Source organism: Rhizoctonia solani, chromosome 5, assembly GCF_016906535.1.
Source record: "Rhizoctonia solani chromosome 5, complete sequence".
NCBI classification, from domain to species: Eukaryota; Fungi; Basidiomycota; class Agaricomycetes; order Cantharellales; family Ceratobasidiaceae; genus Rhizoctonia; species Rhizoctonia solani.
In genome coordinates, this window is record NC_057374.1 from 993,916 (window position 1) to 1,007,317 (window position 13,402).

General features: G+C 47.1%; 7 protein-coding genes across 7 annotated transcripts; 5 read left to right on the plus strand and 2 right to left on the minus strand.

The window, feature by feature from the left end:
• Positions 1-29: 29 nt before the first annotated feature.
• RhiXN_09114 (exosome complex component RRP40) lies at positions 30-896 on the minus strand (the record flags this gene model as incomplete). The annotated part of the gene is made up of 4 exons (XM_043328930.1): positions 30-240; positions 298-449; positions 498-647; positions 696-896. 4 exons carry the CDS (start codon positions 894-896, stop codon positions 30-32), a joined length of 714 nt encoding a protein of 237 aa, XP_043180376.1.
• A 309-nt stretch (positions 897-1,205) lies between these two features.
• On the plus strand, positions 1,206-2,717 carry RhiXN_09115 (ubiquitin-like Rad60 SUMO-like protein; the record flags this gene model as incomplete). Its single annotated transcript, XM_043328931.1, has 6 exons — positions 1,206-1,368; positions 1,444-1,585; positions 1,638-1,823; positions 1,873-2,107; positions 2,161-2,299; positions 2,353-2,717. The coding sequence occupies 6 exons, from the start codon at positions 1,206-1,208 to the stop codon at positions 2,715-2,717; spliced, it is 1,230 nt and encodes a 409-aa protein (XP_043180377.1).
• A 607-nt stretch (positions 2,718-3,324) lies between these two features.
• On the plus strand, positions 3,325-5,049 carry RhiXN_09116 (Rad60-SLD domain-containing protein; the record flags this gene model as incomplete). Its single annotated transcript, XM_043328932.1, has 5 exons — positions 3,325-3,701; positions 3,780-3,916; positions 3,949-4,849; positions 4,906-4,943; positions 4,997-5,049. The coding sequence occupies 5 exons, from the start codon at positions 3,325-3,327 to the stop codon at positions 5,047-5,049; spliced, it is 1,506 nt and encodes a 501-aa protein (XP_043180378.1).
• A 1,019-nt stretch (positions 5,050-6,068) lies between these two features.
• RhiXN_09117 (Rad60-SLD domain-containing protein) lies at positions 6,069-8,436 on the plus strand (the record flags this gene model as incomplete). Its single annotated transcript, XM_043328933.1, has 8 exons — positions 6,069-6,117; positions 6,169-6,199; positions 6,255-6,446; positions 6,503-6,554; positions 6,616-6,825; positions 6,885-6,921; positions 6,976-7,224; positions 7,277-8,436. 8 exons carry the CDS (start codon positions 6,069-6,071, stop codon positions 8,434-8,436), a joined length of 1,980 nt encoding a protein of 659 aa, XP_043180379.1.
• A 616-nt stretch (positions 8,437-9,052) lies between these two features.
• Positions 9,053-9,362, plus strand: RhiXN_09118 (uncharacterized protein; the record flags this gene model as incomplete). The annotated part of the gene is made up of 2 exons (XM_043328934.1): positions 9,053-9,253; positions 9,306-9,362. 2 exons carry the CDS (start codon positions 9,053-9,055, stop codon positions 9,360-9,362), a joined length of 258 nt encoding a protein of 85 aa, XP_043180380.1.
• A 233-nt stretch (positions 9,363-9,595) lies between these two features.
• RhiXN_09119 (uncharacterized protein) lies at positions 9,596-10,371 on the minus strand (the record flags this gene model as incomplete). The annotated part of the gene is made up of 4 exons (XM_043328935.1): positions 9,596-9,741; positions 9,795-9,926; positions 9,982-10,059; positions 10,119-10,371. The coding sequence occupies 4 exons, from the start codon at positions 10,369-10,371 to the stop codon at positions 9,596-9,598; spliced, it is 609 nt and encodes a 202-aa protein (XP_043180381.1).
• A 1,020-nt stretch (positions 10,372-11,391) lies between these two features.
• Positions 11,392-13,322, plus strand: RhiXN_09120 (uncharacterized protein; the record flags this gene model as incomplete). Its single annotated transcript, XM_043328936.1, has 6 exons — positions 11,392-11,485; positions 11,542-11,635; positions 11,693-11,778; positions 12,981-13,074; positions 13,130-13,215; positions 13,276-13,322. 6 exons carry the CDS (start codon positions 11,392-11,394, stop codon positions 13,320-13,322), a joined length of 501 nt encoding a protein of 166 aa, XP_043180382.1.
• Between the last annotated feature and the right edge of the window lie 80 nt (positions 13,323-13,402).

The window sequence follows — 13,402 nt, forward strand, 5'->3', positions numbered from 1 at the left end:
GTAGGGGAAACGTTGATGAGACTTGCATTTCAACGCGAAGACAGATTGTCATTGATGAAGTTGCGCATGACACTTTCATCAACATCTTCCTCGTCAAACAACTGGATGCATCGCGAAATAAGAATAGTGTTGTGTGGTGTGTCAGAGGATATCCAAACACGCCCGTTGACACCAATCGCAATTTCTAGGGGAACGCGCGCGCCAAGAAGAGGCAAGAGATAGTGGCTGCGGTCGAGAAGGCTGAGGGACGTCTGTCAGGCTCTCACTTGGGATGCTTTTCTTAACAATCGGACTTACGCACGACAAGTTGCTAGGTTGCAACTGACAATGTATCCATCTTTAAGTTCTCCAAAACCATCTGACTTGTGAGTAGCGGCATCGAAGCACTCCAACTCTGGCTCCATATCTTTATGCGCCAATGAAACTCGTGCATACACAACGGCACCAACCTAAATTAAGCTTAGCCTCTGCTCACGTTCTTATGTAGTCATACATACTTTGAGGTTGGGTTTGTTTCGCTTGGTCGCTCCTTCGAACGCCAAAGCATCCAAGGTGGCTGGGTGGGCTGAACCGATGTCTACTCGGTACATGTCTTGGCTACGGTAGGTTATATAGCCTATAACAGACTCTTGAGCTGCGGGCGAATACTTTGTTGACGTCAATCCAAATCTGTATTATCCGGGTATATTACGCACTCTGCTTGCCCTACGATCAATCCACCATTTATTTCCTTTTGTTGCATGTCGAAGAACACCAGGGCTAACCGCACTAACTGACAAGGCGCCATCGGCCCTTCCACCCCGCGACTGTTGCAACCCAGGACCAAGTTTGATTGAAGTTCCAGTTAATGCGGCGCCAGGCAGAGTGTCTCCAGGCAGCATAAGCGCACTCTCCATAGTTGAAGTGTGATTTAAATAATGACCAGCTGACACAAAGAGAGTAAGTCTATCAATTAGACGTTTTTTTTAGTCCTTTGACCCGAGACTGGAGCTCAAGATGACACAAAGGTCGTTGTCAGATTCTGAAGCTGTACCTTGAATACTTCGAGGTCACGTGATGCGCGCCTGGCGCTCGTTTAACCTCTACACGTGAACCTCGCTCCTGCCCTCTTTCTTGCTCTGTGCGCTATTATTCAGAGTGTTTATAGCCTAATCATATATACGAAAGAATCATCGAAATATACTCTTTGATTAGAAGGGATTAGGATGTCTGCTCGCCCTCGACCAAGGCCCCGACCCAAGCCAAAGGTGACCTCAGAGGCCTCAACGTCGGGTACATTGTTCGAATCTTCGAAAGCCAAGTCACCGGCTCCTGATGACGATGATATATTTCTGAGGCACGATCCCAATAGGCTCTTGTATAACAACAGTACGTGAAGGGCACTGAGAGGATTGGATCCCAATCGCTCGGCGCTAACTCACAAGTACGAATAAACTAATATAGAGAAGTCAAGAGAGAAGTCCCCGTTGCGAGATGTCAAGTATTTCGATAATGACTCAGATGAATCTCCCGACTCGAAGCGTCGTAAGAAGGAATTGGCACCGAAAAGGGCTAAACCGCTACCCTCTTGGACGTTCCAACCTCGGTAAATATTTAGTCATTCCACCTTGAAAATAACTGAGTAGATAAATGTCCAGAGATCCTACTGTAGTCGACATAGAATCTGATGACGATAGCTCCGAGCTCGAGATACTAGAAGATGACGCTTTCAAGGACGTACCATCTGCTCCCCTGCCAAAGCCCAAACTTCGAGAAAAATCCATCACGCCACCTCCACAGCATCTGCGATATCAAGTTGGGAACCAAGTTCATGAACTTCTTCAGTAGGTTTCCATTCACATCCTATTCTTCATCCGTTCACAGAGTGCCCAGTAATCTGTATGATGTAGACGACGATCGTGAGCTATCACCAGAAATGGAATCCCAAGATGCCATACAACTCCTTCCTGAACTTGCTGCAATCCAAAGGAATGCGCGCGCGTCATCTGCAGCTCCCGAAATAGAAGATACCCGTTTCGTCAACCTGCATATAAAATGGATACCGCACCCTATGGAGCCTCAACCATGGGAAAAGAACTTGCCCGCTTGGGAATTTAACGTGCCCCTTGTGAGTCTTGATATATCCAACTATGAACGTGTTATTTGAATGTTAGCACGCAGAACAAACCGTTTGGAGAAATTAGAAGGATGCTTACCGGACTACCAATGGCAGTTCAACCTATTCTGCGCTCGAAAAACAGGCGGCTGTTTGACGGTGGCACCCCTGCCTCTCTGATTGTGGGTAGCAAATTGGAGATTCGTAAGTGCATGATACATTTATTTGAACTATTGTCTGAGTGAATTTATTTACAGAGGCTATGTCAAAACTCACCAACGAGTACTTTGAAGACCATCACCAACTTCCTTTATCGGCCCACGGAAGTGATATAGCAGAGGATGACGATGATGACGGCTCTCAAGAGGGATCCTCCGCTGCTGTCGAAAAGATCGGCCTTAGATTACGGACAGGGCCAAAGAATACACGCCCCACAACTGTGCGGGTTTTACCGGACACAACCATCCAGATGGTTATCGAGGCTTTTCTGAATAAGACGGGACGAGTTGGGATGCAAGGCGTCACCTTGCAGATTGATGGGGACGATCTGGAAATGGATTCCACGGTCGCAGACGCAGATTTAGAAGACGGTGATCTTGTTGAGGTTGCAGGTATCGAGTAATGGAATGTATTTTACAACTACTGGGACGATTTCAACTTCACTACGGGATATTATTTATGGTCCATTCTCTCAGGCTTTCATGCATACAACGTCATTATTTTGGAATTCAGTGATCATAAGATGTGGTCGCCTTGCAACGTGATCTACCCGAGTACTGTAAACGCTGGCTCAAAATTTCAGCCTTTCGTATAGTTTGCCCAGTACGCTTGGAATGGCCAACACCGTGTTACATCCACACGATTAATCACCATGTTTGGCAATCTTACTCCTTGAATTTCGCTTGATTTCATTTCGATATATTTTTTGGTATTGTTGAACTTGGGCCCAAACATTCCATTTCGTTTCCAAGACGGCAATCAAAGATTCCAGAGAATTGTTCATCTCATATAAGCGCGTTGTATCCGACTCCACCCCGCCCATGGTCTCTTGTTTCGTCGGCCACGCTGTCTACAGGTAGCAGCATATTCGTTCTCATTGATCTCTGGCTGGACCTTTTGTCTTCACTATTGCAGGCAGGACCTGTAGCTGTTTGTAGTTTGGGATTATTGGTACACTCCCGACAAGGCGCTAGCGACTATTGGTCCCGTCGGGTAGATCGATCGTCAAAATGCCGTTCAACGGACATGGGCCTGGTTGCGCATGCTGCAAAGGTCCCGCGGCATGGTCGGCTCTCTTGCCGAGTCTAAATCCACTAGCTCCAGCTACGTCAGTCGACTCCCTCGTTGTTACCGCCACCAACCAGCCTCAGGTTGTCAAAACAAGCTTTGTGCGTGATTGGTTTCGGATACCAAACTGGGCTTTGCCTACACGTGCTCTCCCTGAGGTCTCCGATGACGATGATTCACTCATTGCTCTGGACGCTATTCTGGCTGGCAGAACCAAGAGTCCGATCCGTGTCGATGACTTGAAGGCGTTCCTGCGTAACGACGAACGCACCAATGTGATTTCAAGTAGGGGATTAGAGTTTCTCTTGACATACAACAGGTTGGTAATATTTGGCTGATATACACATACATATAGCTAGCTGTTGGTTTGCTGACATGTGTGGTTAACCATTACTAGGTATCGTGCCGCGTTCTTTGCGTTACCCCAGGAAAAGCAGGCACCTCATCCGGATACCGCCCTTCAAGGCCTGTCACTCGCAAATCGGGCAATCGAAATTCAGTCCCAATTCAGGACACCTAGACCTACTCGTTCTCGTTTATCCAAGGCACTTCCACCCCACCTACAGCAATAGCACCTCACACCAGTCTTATTCAGGCTTATCCTCAGCTCGATGTTGAATGCCAGCCTCTACGGCCAGAATTACAAAATATTATCGACTTGTACATGCAACCACATTCACTCAGCTCAATTACTCCTCTGATTTCGCAGTATACGTTAAGCCAAGCTTTATCATCGGCGAAATTAACCACCCACCCATCCGCCCTGGACCCGGTTGCATCGAGGATTCATTCGCACTTGACTGTTGATGTGCTCCCTCGATTCCTGGACGATGCCGTTGTCAACCTGTCAGCTAGCACGTCTCGAGGCCGGATGCTGATCGCATGTATCTCATTAGCGGCAGCAATTGTGCTCGAGGTGTTTTTGATCTTGTACCGTACCGGCCGAGCAGCAAGATTACTCGCATTGCCCCTTTGGATACTCGCTATTGGGTACGCAATCGGCTCGCATACAGGTTTATGCTTTTGGCTTGCATGGAGGGGTACTCGTGAACACAAGTCACACGAACTGGTCGAGCCAATGCTATCTGCCTCACCCAACAACAGGGCTTTCGGAACATCCTCCACTGCACTGGTATCTGAGCCACAACGCCCGGCTCCTCTACTATTCCGCTTCGACTTTCTCAAACGGGCTCGCAAGACCAACTCTAGCGACAATTTGAGTCGGTCTGACAATATTGCAGAGAAAGGTCAACTGCCGTCCGATATCAATTTGGGCGTCTCTGTAGATAAGGGAAGGTGGCGGGAAGAGTCCCAACGGGATACATTCAATAACTATGTGCTATCGAGCACTGAGTCAAGGAATTCATCCGCCCCTCTAGTAGACCGAAAGCATGGATTTGTCAAAAGGCTTATGAGGCTTACCGGAACCGCCGTTGATACGACTGCTGTAGAAGACTCGGGGGTGAGGTAAGTTTATTCAAGTAATGTTTTGTTATCGGCGGCTCACTTCGAACTTCGAATAGGAAATTACAAGCTCGCGTTGGAGTGCGGGTAGCAATCTGTGAGTTCTGCGAACCTTCCAAGTTAACTAATTAAGTTAACTCGAACATTTAGGGCTCTTTCTCGGTACATCCGTCGTCACTGGTGTCATCATGGCTATACCATAGCAAGACTAACGCCAAGTGTACATTTCCATCATTTGTTCGTTTTTTCAGTCCCTTCTATTCACTTCGTGTTTGAACTTGATCCATCTTCCCGCGGCCGACCTGGCCCTGAATTTTTGTACTTCGTAGTACCATCACCATTCTGTATTGGTTTCACATCTTATAGAGTGGGTTGTGTTGATTTTTGAGTCTATCGTTCGAGAAGTGTGAATGCAATCATTTGAATGTGAACGATGTTGATTTTGTGTATCATGTGAATGCCCATTGACCGAGAGCGTGAAACCGTACCACATAACAAAATGTCTTGATGTCTATCGCATGGGTTGCGGACCTTGTCAGGACGCGGGGTAACCCGTCGATCTGGACGGGACTTTCGATTCACCCGTATATGCGTGCACTAAATATTGGGCCTAATATCTTAAACTTTCTACTGTTCATTTAATGTACATGGTTTTATCAATATCATTACGGATAATTTGTCTAGAAGACTATGTGCATAACCACCAGTATCGTGCCTTGCCTGGCCATTGACGAGCTACCCCGACGATCTCGGCCAGACGTTAGATTCACAAGCATTCGAACGAAGCCTATTTGAAGCGAATGTATTACATATCCTGTTTGTGGCTGACATGGTTAACGACAACTTTGGCCTGTCATTTCGCTCATACCTCAACCCTCGTGATCTCGACTGGTTCTTTGGGCGTGAATTTCCACTTAAGGAGCAATCAGGTCTGAAAAGAGTAACCGAGTCCACCGAAAGTGCACCTTAATCCACGAAGTCGTCGCGTGGCAATTTACCGGAGGAATATTTGCGGAATTTTGACACATGTGGGGAACCCTGGTTGGACAAGAAGGTCGGTTGCGGGAAGGCACACGACTTGTAAGTACAATATCTAAATAAGCCTTCTTAACTCCTGTAGCTCCCTTTCACCCCACCACTGGACTAGTAAGGTTCGCGAGCCTCCAGTGTCCGTATGAGCACGGAGTGCTGCTCTCATTTGGCGGCGAGCTAGTATCGTTCTATGCGTTCCAATCTAATTCTTGTCGTCATTCTGTACGGAATATCTTTGTGTGAGTCTAGTTGATGCAGAAAAAATGTTAATTTTTAACATTGGCGTCAAGGTTCGATCGCATCGCTCTTGCTCACAACATAGTACGTTCAGTTATTAACTGTATTGAAATCCATGTTTACCATTGTCCAACTTTAGCATCTACAAGGTCAAATGGCATCCAGTAGTCAGTGTGATACTATGGATGTTAATACCGAGTGCGATCCTGGCCTTGTTGCATTGCCCTCTTGACGATATACTGCGAGAACGACTGCCCATCATCCCTGCCGAACGACCGTGGGATCAACAACATACACCTCTGGCTTACTTTTGTGCCGTGGACGGTATTCTGTAAGCGTCATCCAAAACCTAAATATCGACACTGGCTCAGCTCACTTCCTGTCCAGTTTGTACATATCCAGTGCCATTAGCTCCGGGTTAACCGTTTCCTTCACACTCGTAAGAACATCCGCGTACCTGGACACGCTCTTGTGTTGATGTACAACATTTATCATTTCAGTCTCTGTTTGCGGTAGTTGTCAAGTCGAAACATCCGGATATTTCAACATCACCAAGGACGTGGCGATCATTCAGATGGTTGTGGGATCCTTCGACAACAACATTATGTATCGCCCCCTTCATTTGGTCACTCCCGCTCATTGCATTCGGTATCGAAGCCATATTGCGGAATTTTCGTACCAAAAGTCATCCCCCAATATATTATTCGAATGTGAGCCGCCATCGCTTCCGCATAGACACACAAGTACTCACTCAATTCAATTCCCTCAGACGTACTGTAACATTGATGATGTACTTTATCAAGCGGGTAAGTCTATTACAATTTGTGTGTACAAAACCCACATTCAAACTTGGGCTGAAGTATCTGGGGTTATCCTCGGACTTCCACTTATAATTGCGACCGCCCTGATACTTGTGATTATTGGCAATCTTGCCTATCTCGCTATCAAAGGCCGCGGGAGAACATCTGAATCGGTCAACATACCATTAGCTTTGAGATTCGCAGCCATTGTAATTCAGATATTCATTACGGCAATACTTATGCTCTGCGAGATCTCGCTCCAAGATGAGCAACTCCGTGGCGTATTTCATCTGCATATCTACTGGACAAGTAAGTTCAACTTCACGTGCATTTAACTCTGGGGGCTCACTTTGTCTTTTAGGCGTGACCCCCCTGATCTTCTTCACCATCTTCGGGACCCAGCAGGAGCTGATGGCGATCTGGAAATACTGGGCCTACCGCCTGGCCGGAAAGCAACCCCATTATACGCCACGGTCGTCCAATGAAGCTCAGACGCTCTCCGGTTCGTCTGCTCCTGGTACTATCAACGCCAATGAATCCCATGTTATACGCAAACTCAGAGAAGGGGCTCATGATGTATACAAAGGGAACTCGAAGAGGCACAGAGCTTCCTCTTCGGCAGGAGAGCGAACATCTGGCTCTATTGCGGATCCACTCGCGCTGACAGGGATGAAGCATTCAACCGACCCTTCAGATCTCAGCTACCGGACCAACCAGGATCTCGAAGCTGCGAGTCCAGACAATAACTACAAGGACAATCGAGCAACGCTTTCTCCAGTAATCCCAGAGTTATCGTGCCTGGAAGGCCCCAAGGTATCTTCGCCTGCCACGTCCCCCGGGCGACCACGCTTTTACTCGTCAGCATCTATACTCTCTTCTCAGGCACTACCTAGTTCACATGGCCATTCTGGCACTCGTGGGCTACTGGCATCTCAAAGTAATCTAATTCACTCTGAGCCTCCGCTAATTGTCGTCAACGATGGGTTTGGAGCCGTCTTTGGAGCTCAGGTTCCGGCAAATACATGCGCCGGAATGATGGGCAGGCCGATTATGACGCGTCAGGAGCGTGAGCGTTGGTTAGCAACAGATGAACGGCAACGACCTCCAAGGGTTGGCTACGGACGAGAACGGAGGCAAAGCATAGGCCTTCCTCCCCCACCGAGATCGCCCCGGCAATCAAATGGGAGGCCTTCGTCGGCGGGTGGCGTTACAGTGCTGGGGTCAAATCAGAGGCGGGACACAGAATTAGGTCCCCGAGCGTCACCATCTTTGAATTGGAACTCACATTTTCATCACGGCTCGAACACTTCAGTCCAAGGCGCTAGGAACCGAGAGCTTAGTTATGGCGGGAGTGGGAGCGATCTGGGCATTGAAATGGAAGAAAAGGTCAAGACTCCGTCCAACGGGAGTGAGAGTTTCGAAAGAGATGTTCAACGTGAGAGCCCGGAAGGGAGCCTTCGTTCGTCTTGGGTCTCCAAGGATTCCCGTGTTTCTATTGCCTCGGACAGGACTTTTGGATAGAATTCCTTTCTTGATTGCGTCTATGAGTCTAGTCACTCTACTCAGTTCGAGGTTGTCTAGACAATTTTTGGCTGGAGGTTTTCCTATGTTTTGGTGATGTTAGCACTGTTGTATTATAGCATTCGATAGTGGGCTAGGGATAATCTTCGTGTATGCACTACACGGCTTGTATTTCGTAAAGACGAACGTGAACATTCGAGAGCCGAGCCGGCCTCGGCGTCAGGAAGACAAGGAAGATTCCATGGCGATGACCTCATGCCGGGGCCGAGACACTCAGACCAGGCCGGATATGATTTTATGGAGAGTGGAGCGACTTTAGTTCAAAGGTATGGCCTCGGGAGCCGGTGTACGTACATAAATAGCACGACGCTACCTCGTGTGAGTTTTCAACGACCAACAAAACACAACTGCCTTACTCTGCGTCCAAGCACCTTTCTTGAAACACAACCCACCACCTTAAACGCGGTCGGCTCTCGCATTACTGGCCGGACCAAGACTCAGCAGTCCATATAGTCTCGACTAGCTATACTTGCACCTCCTTGACATACGCTGCCGTCACATCCCCAGTCCAAATCATCCAATCCGCTCGACTTGAACTCATTACCTAATAATCGCAATGAACTCGTTTATGAACACCCTTCGTCTATTGGCACGGTCTTCACTTGTCGAGGCACCGGAAGGAGGTCTACCTGACGTCCCTATGACTACTTTCCGCGACTCTAGCTCTTCGCCGAGATCATCAGTCGCAAGTTCCGAGGTTGACTTGGAGCGAGGTGGAGTCTGGTCTTCAGAATTTCCTTCCCCTTCGGTATCACCGGTAAGTACTGAAATATCTCGTGTATGCGACTATTCTAATAACCTCTGCATAGATTCATAACAATCAACTGGCACTAGCATCGCCTACAAACTCTTACTACAGTTCATAACAAAAGGGACGGTCTCCAAATATGTAAGTTTCCACCGTTACTCGTGAATGATGCACCACCTGACTCCCCACCAGTGCATCTGAAAATGTCTTTATTGCATTTTACTCTACCCTTACTATAATAGCCGTAAATGTTTTGGGATTTGGTGTAGCCATTATAACTTATTGTCATTATGAAGCTATAATACATTAGATCATTATATTGCCTCAATTCACATGCCTGTCAAGATAATGTCAACGTCGGGGAACTCCAACCAAAATGCCGAATACAACTGCAACAATAGCTGCCAGCACTGTACTGATGAATGCGACCGTTTTTCGAGCCGGTGGAAATTTGTTTTCTGTTAACGCGTATTGGACTTTGAAGTAACGGTTTACCCCTATAAAAAAGGTTGAGACAGATTTCCTTATGACCATTATAAAAAATTCCTACCAAGTGCTAATACCGTCATTCCGATGACCACGATTACGGCACCCAGAGGGCGAGCAAATCGTTGGAGTTTGGCACCTATGAGCACAGTTCCGGCTGGTTGTTGCGCAGCAATCGTAAAAAGCTGCACCAGGGCTAGTAACGGGTGGTTTACGTCTATTCTTTGATTTGGTTAAATGAGTATACATACCAACGCCCGTGGATGCGATGGCCAAGGAGGTGCGTACATAAGCCAACCAAGTACGCTCATTCGCCAAGTGGTCGCGTGCTTGGAGGGGTTGCCCATTTGTTAGCCGTTTGTTTACCAGCTGTGTAGTTCTTACTCACCAACGCTACCAGAGTTTTCGAGTACCATTCGTGGACTGAATTTATCGACCAATCCAAATAAACCTTTTCTATTAGACTCCTCATACTCGTCCCATTCCTCAGCTGTGCTACTACTTGCAATTGGATCGTGCCCACTGGGGGGCATCTCGCTCTGTGGTGGTGTAGCGGAAACTACGGGGATGCCAGGATCTCGTTCGAAAAAAGAGATGCGGCGTTGAGGGCCAGAATGTGAATTCCTGCGGGGCTCAGACATGCCACCAATTTTAATATGATAGGGACGTGCTTAAAACCGTGCCAAGCAGTGATGCGATAAGGTGCAATCGTTCTGGATAAGATGTCGCACACGTATCTAACATTCGCTCGCAGAAGTCTTTTCTAGACGCCGATCACAGGGAACTCTACAAATCGTTGGTATAGAGGATCAGCTCACTCAAACATCATAGTTTATGTGAGAAAGAACATCGAATTCCGGTCGGCCACTTGGCGGGGTCATGTGACAAAATGACATCACAACCATAACAGTCAATTCTCCAAAGTGTTCCAGAACGCCGTGGTCAATGGTCCTCCACTGTCGTTTTGCATATAATAGCAGCACAATGATATGCTGAACAAAATGCAAGGAAATTTACTGGCCATAATATGAGTAAACAGAGCAAACCAAGGAAAGATTTGCTCAACGGTGTTTGGAGTCCAAGCTGTGCAAGAATTACCAGAACCCCCAAATTCGGTACATTACCCAATTGATTAACGTTAATGCCAACCACCAGTCTGTGGTGACTATTTCAACACCAGGTCCGAGGCGAACACCAAAAATACCTTTCAAGTCGTTTTGACAAAATGCAGCCTTGTTCCTAAAAATAATCAACCGTGCCCGTAGCTTCATGTGCAATCCAGAACCAATCCGGAAACATTCATGACCTGATTGTTTGTCGCGTAACTCATGCTGTGCGGTTATTTTTGGATCTTGCCCTGCGGCTGAACTTGCCAGATACGAGTTCCATATTTATCCTCCCTGGTGTCAACAGGATCTGTGTTTTCCGGCCACCATGACTACCGTGGGATCAGGAATAGTAGCCAACCTAACATGCTTTGGCAACAAGGCCATGGTGTGTCTGCGGGAGGTCGACTTCACCTTTCGGGTTAACAGACAGCCAATTACCAAAACCTAATAATATACATGACTCGACTATAAAGCTAGACAGGAGTGTTGTGTTGATCCTCACTTCTCTCGGCACTTGTACTTTCTTTCCTGTTCTACCTATTCTAGCGAGACATGAGTTGGTTTTCCGGAGACAGCTACCAGGCCGGAGCCTACGATCAGGTTACCCAGAGGCCCCACGAAGCCTCGTGGTCTCACGAACTCATCGGTAAGCATTACAGTATCAACCACTAGAGCACAAGCACCTAATCATATAAAAATTAGCTGGAGCTGCCGCTTTTGAGGCTGCCAAAGCCTACGAGAATCACGTTGCTCAGAACGGACAGCCAGATTCACATGCTACGGCAAAGGAGCTCATGTCAGTCACCTTGCTCACAGTTTGCGTGCATACACATCACTAACTTATCTTGGAAAGCGCTGGATTTGTAGGGGCTTTCCTCGACCGAGAGATCGAGACCAAGGGTCTTGATTGGTACGACCGTCAGCGTGCCGAGAGCCAAGGTAAGGTAGTATTTATAGAGACATTGAAGCAGAAAATAAAATAAACCCTCCGTAGCTCGGGGGCATGCCGAGGCAGCAATGTTACAAAACAATAACTATGGTGGAGGGTACTATTAAACTAACATAATTAATACATTGTCTGTATGGTACTTTGCTTGATCTTTAAATTCAAATTCATAATGCTCCAATAAAATGGCCGAGATAAACAATCAAATTTTACAATGCAAAAACGCATATAAATTAGCGTTAGAACACGGTTTGGGTTCAGTCTGGTGCTGCTAACGGTCCACGACGTGCCAGGCTGCAATACCTCGCGATACTATTCTTCTTTATGAGTTGGATTCCCGTATCCAGCGCCCCATCTGAAGAGTAAGACATGTATATATGCATAGCTTCATGGCTATGCTCATGGCCTAGGCACTATGTGTTCAGTGCCTTGGATTGTCGCGTGTATTTGAATTCAGAAGATGCTGTGGAAGCATACATGCCTTGAGATTGGGGCGTTTATTTTTGACATATCTATAAATACATCTAATTGGTTTTCCACAAAAGCCCGCACCCAGACAAGTTTACAACAAATTCGCTGCATGAATAATAGTTGATAATTCAACTTGTATGTTGGATGGATATATGCATATCATTTTTCATTGTCAAGGTTCCAGGTGTGCTATTCGTACCGTAACCGGCTCTCCTAGAGTCAGAGTGTAATTACGAGCCGCGCAGCAGTTATGAGGTGATCGTGCCTAATTTAGCAGAGCTTCAATCAACCCAATGCACATTCCATTACAAAGGGGATTTGAGATGAACAGCTACGCCTAATGGTTTGACACACGAGGGAAACGGCGAGCGGAGAATGATTCTGGCTCCAGCAAACTCTATCGGGACCATCGTCACTAAAAATACACCAAAGGGGGGTACAAAAGAGCGGGGGAGACCCCATACCAGTCTCACAGACTCTACTATCGAACAATCCAGCGCCACTTAGTTTTACAAGATCATGAGTTGGTTCGGCGATGATAGCATCAGGTTAGAGTAGCTTTAGCTAGTCGCTATGAAGGCTAGTGTTGACTCCAGCTTCTATTTAGGCCCAGGCCTATGAACAAGTTACTCAAAGACCGCACGAGGCTTCGTGGAGTCACGAACTCATTGGTTAGTATTATTTATTTTCCTTGTGATTATTCGATATCGACTCTATACTACAGCTGGCGCCGCAGCCTTCGAGGCGGCAAAAGCATACGAGAACCATGCTGCGAACAACGGTCATCCCGCAGACCACGCAACCGCGAAGGAGCTCCTGTAAGCTAATTGAGACATCAAAGGTCGTATCAGTTTGCTAATTAGTATTGGAAAGTGCGGGATTCGTGGGTGCCTTTGTTGATCGCGAGGTTGAGACTCGGGGGCTCGATGCCATTGATAGGGCGCGTGCTAAGCGCCATGGTAAGTCAAGCCTATTCAAGACTTGCTGACTCTAATCCAACAACAATCACTATTACTCAGCCCAGGATCAGGCCGAAGAGGCCCTCGCTCAACAGGGTATCTACTAGTTAGACTCCTTAGTAATAGTACCGAATATCCACCTGTACTTTTAAATCAACTTTTATAAATAGTCAACCAAACCCCTGGT